This window comes from Silurus aristotelis, assembly GCF_946808225.1.
Source record: "Silurus aristotelis genome assembly, chromosome: 9".
Classification (NCBI taxonomy): domain Eukaryota; kingdom Metazoa; phylum Chordata; class Actinopteri; order Siluriformes; family Siluridae; genus Silurus; species Silurus aristotelis.
In genome coordinates this window covers 29199615-29211895 of record NC_139582.1, presented here as the reverse complement: position 1 = coordinate 29211895, position 12281 = coordinate 29199615, and the positions used below count along the sequence as shown (strand labels likewise).

Below are 12281 nucleotides of genomic sequence, written 5' to 3'. Positions count from 1 at the left end.
AAATCAAGGGGTGAGGCATACTTGAATCTACCGCACCTAGAGTGATGTGTTGCGAATTGCAGCGTAAAACATGTTAGGGCGCGCTGTTGTTCAGCATTGGGGTTGTTCCGGGTCACCACAACACGTTTTTCCCTTCACTGCTCGCTCTTTATTTAAAATGTCATTCCAGCATCGGTAGCTGTTTCCACGCCAAGATCGAGGAAGGGATGAGATGCGACGGACTGCCGTGATTCATTCATTACATAAATCGTCTCTTTGGCAACGTCCCCGCAGATTCAAAGAGGCTCTCTTCAAAAACCGCCGCGCATCATCTACACGCCCACATGCCTTCAAACGCGCCGTTATGCAACCGGCAGCATTATGCGCACCAGAGAAAGACAAAAAAAAATTCAGTTGAATCCACGCAGGCCAAAGCAAGCAGCTTACAACCTGCAAGACCGTGACTGAACGGCACCTGAAATACAACCACCATAACGTTACCAATATAAAATTGTCAGGATGGTGAGGTTTTCACAAAATAACACAGTTTGAATGCTAGCGAGCAATGAGCAACAGTGTGTTTGTGACTCAAACCCTGATGGGATCACGACTACTGAATTAGGTGGTGCTGTGAATGAAGGCTCACAAGGAATGGCGTGTCAAGGCTAATCACCCGGAGGGGCGCGCGCACACGCGCACACACACACACACACACACACACACACACACACACACACACACACACACACACACACACACACACACACACACACACACACACACACACACACACACACACACACACACACACACACGGCGTTCCAGTCTTATCAGCTGATGAGCAGGAATTCACCAAAACAGCAACAGCTGCTCCTAGACAAGAACCTTATCAGGCGAGCACCATTGTGGGCACTGTACAAACTGGGTTTGGGGGAGGGGTCAAGCAGTCGCTGAAATAGTGTCCGCTTTGTACGGCTCAAACGAGTAGCGCTGATTTCTTGCGTTTTAGTAGCTCCATGTGTAATGCTTAAATAATGGTTTCTCAGGTTGTTCGTATCAATCACTAAGAAAGACTTGTGACGGCTTTGCACTAAAAATTTGAACAATGTTACAAGTAACCCCCCTCCCCCCACCTGTGCTCTGACTCATACTCATGTACATATATTAAACCCAGATGGCAATGATTGTGATGTTCACCCCGACCCGGTCCCCACACAGGCTGGCGTCACGTGTCCTCATAATCACAACAACTTTTATTTGGTTAACACAGGGTCCTGAAACCGTTAGAAAACCGAGAAACTTCTTTTTTTTTTTTTTCGTACCAGATTAGAAGCTGAAGCCTCTGCAAATGACAGCCCTCTGGGGATGATGAGAATGTGGTCCTGCTCCTTACTGACACGAACCTACAAACGCACACACAAACATCTCATTGCTTTTGTCACACAACAGCTGTGTTGTTGTTTTACTACTAAATATAGCAAGTCATCTCGAGTGCCTATATAAATATCCCTTTAGTTTCTGGTCCTAGTTTTCCAGAAGCATCACGGAGGTCACGACGCGCCTGAACTGGTCTGGGCCAGATCCTGATTCTGAAGGTCCTAAAGATCATTCAAGTTACATTTTCTGGGGACTTAAGGTTTAAAAAGACACCAGTAGAAATCAGATGCATATTATCAGGGGCCAGATACCTATTTTTTTTTAAATAACTTTTAAGTTATGTCGATTTTTTTATAAGTTCACTGTAAATTTTAACAAAAGCTTTAACACATGAATGCTTCCCAATTTGAAAAAGGTAGAATAGAAGTAATACACACTAATCTTCCTGATACCAGCACCTGAATTAACTAAATCTAGCGAGTTATAGTAAAGCAATAAAATCCAGGCTTACGGTGACATAGGCGTTGGAGAAGTGAGCCCAGCTGAAGAGATCGACGAGCCGGTAGAGGCTGGCCAGTTTACACCGCACCTGCTTCTCCCCCTTCACCATGGAGCCGGACTCGGTGCTGAAGAGATCATTTATGGGGGACACCATGCCCAGACCTGAGGAGGCAAAATCGCAACAAAAACGTTTAACACTACAAATCCAAAGAAAACGTTTTTCTTCACCAAGGCGACTAGTTACTGCTCTGCTTGTGAGTGAACCCTGAGCAGCACTTGAGTTACTTCACCACACACACACACCCTTGTCGACTTCCCCTTTGGAAGTGTGCAACACCCCAGCGGCTGCTTGCGCAAATCTCCCACAAGTCAACATTGTTTAGTTCAATATTGTTAATCACAGCGGTCGAACGTGACGTCTCGGACTGATCGGACCCCGAACCTGCAGCCCTGATCAATGATGCAAACGTTATCTTCCATGCTCATAATGACTCTAAACAGTGAATACAGCTTTTCTCCCCAAGCAAGAGAGAGAGGAGACACTGTATCCTCTGGCAAATTAGTTCTGCATTCCAGAGACATAAAAAAACAAAAGAAAGTAAACCGAAGAGGAGAACTGTCCACAGCGTTCCCCTGAAAAAACTGTTACAGCAACTCTAATGCGTGGTTTTCACCTGCACATGTCTAATAACTGACCAACCAGGTACAAGGTGCCGTGATATACTACAGATATAAAGTTCGTAGTGCTGCGTTACAGCGGCAGCCCGTACCACTGTGCTACTCACTGAGGGGGGAGGTGGGGTATCCTCCGATGGAGCTGGCCATGAAGAAGTCGGCGATCTGGCGCAGGGCGAGGAGGCCAGCCGGGTTGTTTCCCTTGTTCATCTGTTCCTGGATCAGGCCTTCCAGCTCGTCCTTAAACGCCTGAGACACGAAACATAAAGAAAGAGGGGACGTTTGAGTTGCACAGGACTTGATAAAACTCAGTTTTTGTACAGACTTTTCACTTTAACTTACATTTAAATGTGAAGTAATTTTTCGCATGCCTTATGCCTATGTTTGTGGATCGATCGATCCATCTGTGTAACTAGAGCTATCTTCAGGTAGCACACAAAGACAGCTCCATGAAGATATGCTTTGCATGGGTTTTAGTGGAAGATCTCCTGCTATAGAGTTCTGACCTCAACTCTGCTGAACAGGATGAACTGGAACGCTGGCTGCATCCCAGACCTCCTCACCCAACGACATGAGTACCTGATTTTACTGGGTCGCGAAATGACTTCTGTCAGACATGGAGTTCCTAACAGATCATTTTCTGCCATGGTATAAAAAGAAGAATCGTGCCCTCCAAAATAAAAGGATTTTGACGCAGGACAACAGACAATCACACGCCGCAAAAAACACCAGTGAATTTTTGGTTGCTATGAGCATAAAAAGAGAAGAATTTATGGTGTGGCCACCATCATTCCCTGACCTTCATCCTATTGAGAACCTGTGGAGTGTCCTCAAAAGGAAGATCTATGAGGGTGGGTGGCAGTATAACTCAAAACAGCAGCTCTGGGAGGCAGGTAATATGTCATTTGAAATGTAAATAACTGTTTTGTTTTTGTTTTAAATTGTGTTATTTGTACGAAAAATGTCCTGTCCGTGCAGCGTACATGACAGATTTCGTGTTTTGAGTTCACTATAACCTTTTCAAAAAAACCCAAACAAACAAACATTTGAACCAGAAGAATCGGGAGGTGAATTGATCATCGCTGCGTCTCCTGAATTTTTGCTTGGCTGCATTATCATTTTCGTAATAGTATACGGTTTGCATAAGTAAACATGAAAGGAGGGAATTTGACTATGAGGAAGTTTTACTAAGCTCGACTACGGAAAATTTTACCGTGATGCGAAATTAGCGCAGAATGTAAAGTTCAGAACACACTGAAGCAGCTCTTATGATGAAGGCGTGTTAAAAGCAGATTTGGAACACAGCCAGGTTCAGGGGCACGACGCCGTGTCAGACGCTGAGACGCTAGGTGACAGTAATGATGGGTGTCAGGAGTGTGTTGTGACACACATGGTTTCAGTCCCATTCATTATCCTGGACAGCATCTACTGTAAACATGCTCTTTCTCACACACACACACACACACACACACACACACACACACACACACACCATCGTTGTGTTTGTGTACACAGCATGGCACCGTTGTAAAGTTCGGGATGAAGCAACTACACACACACACACACACACACACACACACACACACACACACACCACCCTGGCATGTGACAACAATCAGACCGTGCTGAAGAACGCCAGGAAAGAGAACATGCTTGAATGTTTCAAAACATCCACAAATTTCTGTGCATGTGTCCAATTTTCTTTCTAGTGCCCCATATTGTCATTTCTCATAACTCAAAATCTACATCATACCTGAGAACGGTTTTGTACCCGGAAAGCTAGCGTCAACACTGGGCAACATGAGCAAACCTTACAGAATCTTCTAGAAAACCGCCATGGCCATATACATAGATATATTTACAATTCTTAACGCAAATGCTAGCTGAGCTGAAAGGACATTTAGCTGGGTTTTAAAGTTTGGTTCACCCTCCTATCGTTTGCTGAGGTCTGTTAAAGTCTGCTGGGGTCTGGTGAAGTCTATAGAAGTCTGAAGAGGTCTGGTGAAGTCTGTTAAAGTATGAAGAGGTCTGGTGAAGTATGTAGATATCTGGTGAAGTCTGTGTAAAGTATGAAGAGGTCTGGTAAAGTCTGAAGAGGTCTGGTGTAGTCTGTGTAAAGTATGAAGAGGTCTGGTGAAGTATGTAGATATCTGGTGAAGTCTGTGTAAAGTATGAAGAGGTCTGGTAAAGTCTGAAGAGGTCTGGTGTAGTCTGTGTAAAGTATGAAGAGGTCTGGTCAAGTCTGAAGAGGTCTGGTGTAGTCTGTGTAAAGTATGTAGGGGTCTGGTGTAGTCTGTTGAAGTATCTGACAGAATTTTGTTCAGTTGCTGTGTTTGCTGCGTACAGAACTCTTTCAGAATTTACAACACGTCAAAGAGAAAGACCTTTACAACACGATTCTAGTTCGTGAGATTAACAAGGTTCGTTCTCTCTCGAACCATTTCCCATGCGCACTAGGCCTGGGTTCAAGAAAAACACACTCCAGGCTAATTCGACTCGATTTGTTCCCAGCTGTGCTGTTTACATCACCTTAGATTAGGTAATAAGCAACGGCACCAGCGGAGTTAAGACAGTTAACCAAAACACACACACACACAGAGTATTGTGCTGAGCGCTTATAAGCACATGTTGGACGTTTTCCCACGTTCCCCCATCCCCAATGCTAAACACTTTCAGCTAAATCCGACGCTGAGGGTTTTATGACAATGCAACACTGGAACACGGGTTTTCTGAGGTAACTTCATCTAGCGCTAGTCTCTTCTTAAGATAAGTGAAAATAATCTAGCACATATGCAACAAATAATAAAAAAATTAAAAAAACAACAACCCCCGATTCCTAGCTAGCTTTCCAAAACAGGCTAATCTGTAAGGATTTCTGTGGGGAATCATATTTCTTTATATTTTAAGATACATCAATTAAACGTTCAGAAATCTTCACTCCTAATGAACGCATAGGTCCATACAGAAAGCTTTCACCATGTTTAGTTCCTGCTATATGACCATGACCTCCTTTACATGGTCACAACATTATCCACATTTATCCAAGAGCAGCCCAACTAGCAGTTCCCACATTCCGGACAGTTTTTTTCCCGTCCTGGACAATTTTGCTGCTATTGTCGTGGTTCTGAGTTTCTGATTTGTACACGTCCTGTGTTGTGATATCTGATCATGGGAAACTGAACTGGCTTTATATTAGTAATCACACACACAGAACAAACATGCTCACACTTGAAACAGGATCAGTGGCACCTGGTGTGATACGATGACCTCATAAACACATCATCAGAATTTTGTTTTGTTTCGAAGGTGTTCGTCTCGTTCCCGCCTCTTTCTAGCGCTAACAAAAAAACACAAAGCCATTTTATATTTAGCCTTGTGGGTCCGTTCTGCAGACTGATTTGAGGTTTGAACGTCACGAAAGTAAAAACTACGACTGAAATATACCAGTGCCATTTTTTTCCACAATTTGTTGAAGCAGGCTGAGGGAAAAAAGAAAGAAAGAAAAAAAAACAACTTTTTTTTTCACAGGGGAGGACAAATTTACTTTCATTAGCTAACCGACTGAGTAAAATAAGCTGAATTCCTAAATCTACACCGCTAGCTAACACAAACTAACCTGACAGGATTTTAAAGTGGATTTTCAACCTGTTTTTATAAATGTTAATAACATCACTGTTCACGACAGCGAACTGCTTAAATACGCCAACAAAATCTTTAAATAGTAGATACATTCACCACAATGATGTCATCATTATTTTCCTAAAAGCTACACAGCTAGCCAACATGACCTAACCTGACTGGATTTCTAAAAAGAACCACACAAATCCATTGCTTATAACAATTTGTTAGCAATAATGAGCTAATCTGACAAGATTTTTCTTCTAGATCGACACAAAATTGCATAAAATCCGTTTTTCACATAGCGAAGCTACACAGCTAGCTAACATGAGCTAACCTGACAGGATTGTCCTAAACAATTAAAGCCATGTTATGTATTTATCCTTATTGCTAATTACAGCTAGCTGAGCTGAAAGGAATTCTAGGGGTGTTTTACTTTTCTTTCCCCAATGCCAATGCTAACTCCTGACATAATCTCCATAAATAGCCTCTTTCTGATTTCTAAGCTGTTTTTTTTTTTTACGTTTAGCCTACTGTTAGTCACACTTTATTGCCAAATGTTTTTGGACACCCAACTTTTCCACCCACATGTGCTTTTCCCCCAAACTGTATGTCCACTATGTTATTGTTTGTTTATATAGTGCTAGTTTATGATATGCCAGGAAGCCTGATTAAACATACAAGGTAATCATGAGCACCGATGATATGAGCTACAGACTGAAGAGATATTTTTGATTAATATATTGCCTGTAGAACATTTCTCCTGAAGACACAGAAGTTCGTCTGGGCTTTAACCACAGCCTACAGTATAAAACGCTGAACGATACTAAATCTCCGGAACCACTGTACACACAAAACTCAAGGAAACACGATGCAAAGAATATTCCTGCACTTATGTAACGGGGTGGCCAAGAATAATCTCACGCTCTTATATATAAACACACACACACACACGCGCACACACACACACACACACATACTTTCTTTAACACCCCAGCAGTAAAACTGATTTCCACCCAAAACCACAGCAGACAACCACCATTACGCTGTGTTTGTGTGTGTGTGAGTGCGAGTGTGTGTGTGTGTGTGTGTGTGTCAGTCAGATATGTTGTGGGAAGCCAGGCTGCTGAGAAACACTGTATCATCTCACCATCAGGAAACAAGGAGGACTCAAAATCACGTTTCGATCTACCATTTTGAGCCGTTCTGATCTACCACACCTAAATTCTGATCTACCACGCCGACCCTGTCGTAATGATCTACCACACTGAAGTTCTAATCTATCACACGGATGCTTTGATCTACCACACCGCCGTTCTGATCCACCACACCTTCACCGCCGTTCTGATCCACCACACCTTCACCGCCGTTCTGATCTACCACACCTTCACCGCCGTTCTGATCTACCACACCTTCACCGCCGTTCTGATCTACCACACCTTCACCGCCGTTCTGATCTACCACACCTACCCTGCCCATGCTGATCTACCACACCTGCACCGCCGTTCTGATCTACCACACCTACCCCGCCCATGCTGATCTACCACACCTGCACCGCCGTTCTGATCCACCACACCTTCACCGCCGTTCTGATCTACCACACCTGCACCGCCGTTCTGATCTACCACACACACCGTGCTCAAACCAGCATTGATTTTTCACTTTGCTCCACTCGAGATCACTGAACTGTTGTGGGCGTTTGTACTTCAGCTAGTTGCCATGGTTTCACTGGCACACATAATACAACCCAAAAGAAACCGAATGCAGAACACAACCACGACCCCATTTTACCGTCTTTATTGTCTATTCGAACCACAAATCAAACACACACTCTCCAAAATCCATTTTTATTTATATATATAAAAAAACACGAGTTTGTAACTAAACCTACCCTCGTGTAATGCAGTCTGTCGCCATGGTAACAGCTTGTTAGAACGTAAAAACTGTTGTTGTTTTGTGCATGTACGTGCACGTGTGTGCGCGCGTTAGGACTCACAGGACTCTGTAGGATGTGTGTGACCCTCTTCTTCTGCTCCATCATGTTGAAATCTTGGCGCAGGTCAGCCGGCATGTTGCGGGCGCGCTGGTACTCCGGGTCGCTCTCGTTTACCCGGTCGAAATATCTCTCCTTCGGTCCTGCACAGCTGGGGGACACGAGCTCCGCACTCGTCTCACCACTCATCTTTCCTCTCGGATAACAAAAAACTAACCTGTACATGTATGATAGAGAGAGATAGAGAGAGATAGAGAGAGAGAGAGAGAGAGAGAGAGAGAGAGAGAGAGAGAGATAGAGAGAGAAACAGCTTGTGAGACGGCGGAGAACTTTCTTTTTATTACTTATCAATAAAAAAGAGAGACAGAAGCAGAAAGACAACTTGGCTTTAAGACAACTTAGTTGGCAAGCAAACTCCCCCCACCCCCCCAGACACACACACACACACACACACACACACACACACACACACCTCAGAGTCTCACACCATTCCTATGGAGACTCAGACAGAAAAAGACAGGATTGGGTTGGTAACGAGAAACTTTCTTCCCCTCCTCTATTCAACACCCCCCCCCCCAGCTCTCTTGTACCTTTTTCACTGTGTATAAAGGTTATGCAGAGAGAAAGAAAAAAAAATAGGAGAAAAAAATAAAGAGGTGTGTCTTCACAGTAAAACAAAAGCCCCACCCATTTCCCCCTCAATTATTACATAAGCCCCGCCCCCTAATTATCTACCATCCGTGGCACGACATGCACCACGAGTCATGTGATTACGTACGGCTGTTGTGTAGCAGCATTGGTTAAACGGGAGAACGGATCACTTCCGAAAGACCACAAACATCGACTACGACGACGAAGCGTACGAAAGTAGTCGCTAGACAGCTATAAATAATCCCTGGTGTTTTATCTCTGGGCTCTGTTGTATATCGTGTATTGTGTATATTAAAGTAGTGCGATATGATACTTCCGACCATCACAACACTGACAGTGCAGCGTGTCATCAGTGTATCATCACCCAACACCTATTTACTGTGTATTACACACACACACACATCCCAGGGCATCTGCAGGAGAGTAAATCAGATTAAACTAATCCCAGTGTTAATCCCTGCACTCGGCTCACTGACTGACCGTGAGGTGTGGGCGGGGCCAAGGGAGTCTCGTTGCCATGGTGAAGCGGTTCGAACGCGTCACTCAAACTACAGCAAAGGCATGTGTAGAGGACACACACTGTCTCTTACACACACACACACACACACACACACACACACACAAAGACACACAAAAAACACCCCCCCCCACACACACACAACCTGACACACATACATTGCATACATACACACTCAAATACACCCACAGCCTGACACACACCAAAAGACAAACACACAAACCTGACACACACAGACACCCAAAGACACACATACACACACACCTGAGACACACATACATAGCCTAACAGACACACACACACCTGACACACACACCCACTAACCTGATACACACACACAAATACCCAGACACCCAAAGACATAGACAAACAAACACCGAAAGACACACAGACAAACAAAAACACCCAAACAATCTTACACACAATCATAACATGACACACAAACACCAAAAGACACACAAACACTCAAAAAACAACCCCCCCCCCCACACACAGGGAAACAAAGAGACACACAAACACACTGGCATCACTGCACGTAGCCCGAGTTGAGGAGTGATCATGTGTTTACTGTACAGCAGGACAGTTTCTGCTCCTCACGTCGATCTCAGTCCATGAGAACTCTGTACAGCAATACATCCTACATGAGCCTAAAGTATAGTGGAAGTCTGGGAAGCTGATAGTGTGTATCTGGGACAGCTGACTGAAGGGTTACGCAGCATCTCACGCGCACGCGCGCACACACACACACACACACACACACACTTGGCATCATCGCTTTAAGAGAGAAGAGATAAAGAGTCCACTGGGATTTACAACAGCTGCACAGTCTCCAGATACAGTCCATTATTCTCTTTATCTATACCCCCCTCACACACACACACACACACACACACACAGTGGGAGAAAAGACACTCGCAAAAAGCCGACGCAGTCATAAGACTCACACACACTTAAACCACGTCCGGTTCAATCAATGCACTACTATGCGGTCAGGGCGACCCGGGGACAGGATTCATCCAGTCATCCACACACACACACACACACACACACACACACAATATCCCAGAACCCCCCACTGAATCAGCACCACTGTGAACATGTTATTACATAATAACGCCAGATGCCGAGCAGAACTCGACAGATACACACGTTATCAGAATAAGTTTTTCTCCAGAACAGTCTGCGTTTCCAGACAAGTGTATAGAGGAGAAACACAAAAATTATATAACGCAGAGCCGGGAAAAAAAATGGACACTATTACGCAGTGACTCTTGTCTACCCTCAGGAGCCTCAGTATCTGTGGAGCAGCATGGGAATGGTTTGCTTTCTACCAGGAAAGTCACTCATACCAGGTAACATCCCCACGCAGACACTGCACAGGTGTCCCACAAGGCTCAGTACTTGGCCCTCTCCTTTTCTCCCTCTATACTCACTCTCTTAGTTACCACTGCTATGCTGATGATACTCAACTTATCTTCTCCTTCCCTCCAACAGCTTTCGCTCGTATCTCGGCATGCCTGTGGGACATATCTTAAGAGATAAGTGCTCATCAACTAAAACTCAAACCCAGCAAAACTGAACTGCTGGTCATCCCAGGTGATTTATCTCCAGGTCAGGATCTCAGAATAACTTCATAACTCTCTGCTTTCCCCTTCAGCCAATGGTATAACTAAGGACAAATCAACTGTCCTTCTCCTCACATGTTGCTAATGGGACTCGTTCTTGTTGTTCCGAGGCGTATCCACTCTAATCGTCTGATTGGACGATTGGGAGATTAGTACAGCTAAGAGTAATCAGAAATGTTTTTTTTTTTTTTTTAAACACAGAAACCACAAGTTTTTTTTGGTACTTCTTTTAAAATATATAATGTTATGGGAGAAAGTCTGATTTAAGGAGACACTTCCGCCCAGCAGGAGGCTCCATGATACAGATGTAAATCTGTCCATAACCGCTGTCTATCCGAATGATTTTAGTTTTTCTTACCACACCGTGGACGGTGCACGCGAGTAAACAAATGATCACGTGCACACCGTGCGATGACACAGAAACTCATTCAAAACAGATATCAGAAACCTTAACACCCCCCCCCCCCACACACACACACACCGTGCGATGACACAGAAACTCATTCAAAACAGATATCAGAAACCTTAACACCCCCCCCCCCCCCCCCCCACACACACACACACACAATCCTATTGTACGGTAGTCCGAACTCCCCGGTGGCGCCATTTGAGAAAACTTTTAGTCAGTCACACTCCGAGAGGGGGAGGTGTGTGTGTGTGTGTGTGTGTGTGTGTGCGTGCGCGCGCGCGCCCCTCTTGTACTCTTCCTTTCTTTAAATATAAAACCCTAATAATAGGAAAGTAAAGTAGAGGTTCCACACCCACTGGGACATAACGTGTGTGTGTGTGCGCACGCGGGCAAAAAAATTAAAACGCAATCGAACACCACCACCATGCGTACACACACGGACCCATGCACGTGCACAATAATGCAACGCAAACACCGAGTCGAAAAAGAAAACGTGTTTGTGTATTACACATACACATTCGCGCGAGCGCGAACATTCTAGACCGTGCGCGAGCTCCGCCACCGAAACAGCACGGAATGACAAACCTGTGTGTGTGTTTCGATTCTCTGTATGTCCCTTTATAAAGCGCGAGCGCTAAGTAGGCATGTCCTCCACCTGTGAAAGACCGCACTGCGCCTCCAGGTTTCACTCCCGGGCGCTCATCCTCGGGACTCTCCGCTGTGCGAGCGCCGAAAACTTACACTCTGTATCCCGATGTGCGCGCGAGCTGCTGGTGTACCGTACTTTGAGCGTGAGTGTGTGTGTGTGTGTGTGCGTGTATGCGCGAGCACGAGTGCGAGTCAGGATCCTCCGCTGCGCTGTGAGGGGCGTGAAGGCGCCACGTGACCCGCTAACCCGACCCATTTCTTTTGAGCGCGCGGCCCCGCGCTATCCAA

The 12281-nt window shown here is 45.0% G+C and overlaps 1 protein-coding gene across 4 annotated transcripts in view; it reads right to left on the bottom strand.

Moving 5' to 3' along the window:
* The window catches only part of add3a (adducin 3 (gamma) a), a 60077-nt gene that overhangs the window by 7980 nt on the left and 39816 nt on the right, over positions 1 to 12281 (bottom strand). For 2 of the 4 annotated variants that reach the window (XM_083551430.1, XM_083551432.1), the window contains exons 3-6: positions 8147 to 8360; positions 2643 to 2781; positions 1868 to 2019; positions 1302 to 1382 (exon numbers count right to left, since the gene is read on the bottom strand). In XM_083551430.1, coding sequence (XP_083407556.1) covers positions 1302 to 1382; positions 1868 to 2019; positions 2643 to 2781; positions 8147 to 8332 — 558 coding nt within the window. In that variant the 5' untranslated portion in view covers positions 8333 to 8360. Of the gene's footprint in view, positions 1 to 1301; positions 1383 to 1867; positions 2020 to 2642; positions 2782 to 8146; positions 8361 to 11930; positions 12252 to 12281 lie in introns of those variants that run through there. The other 2 variants (XM_083551429.1, XM_083551431.1) reach the window with 2 other exon arrangements.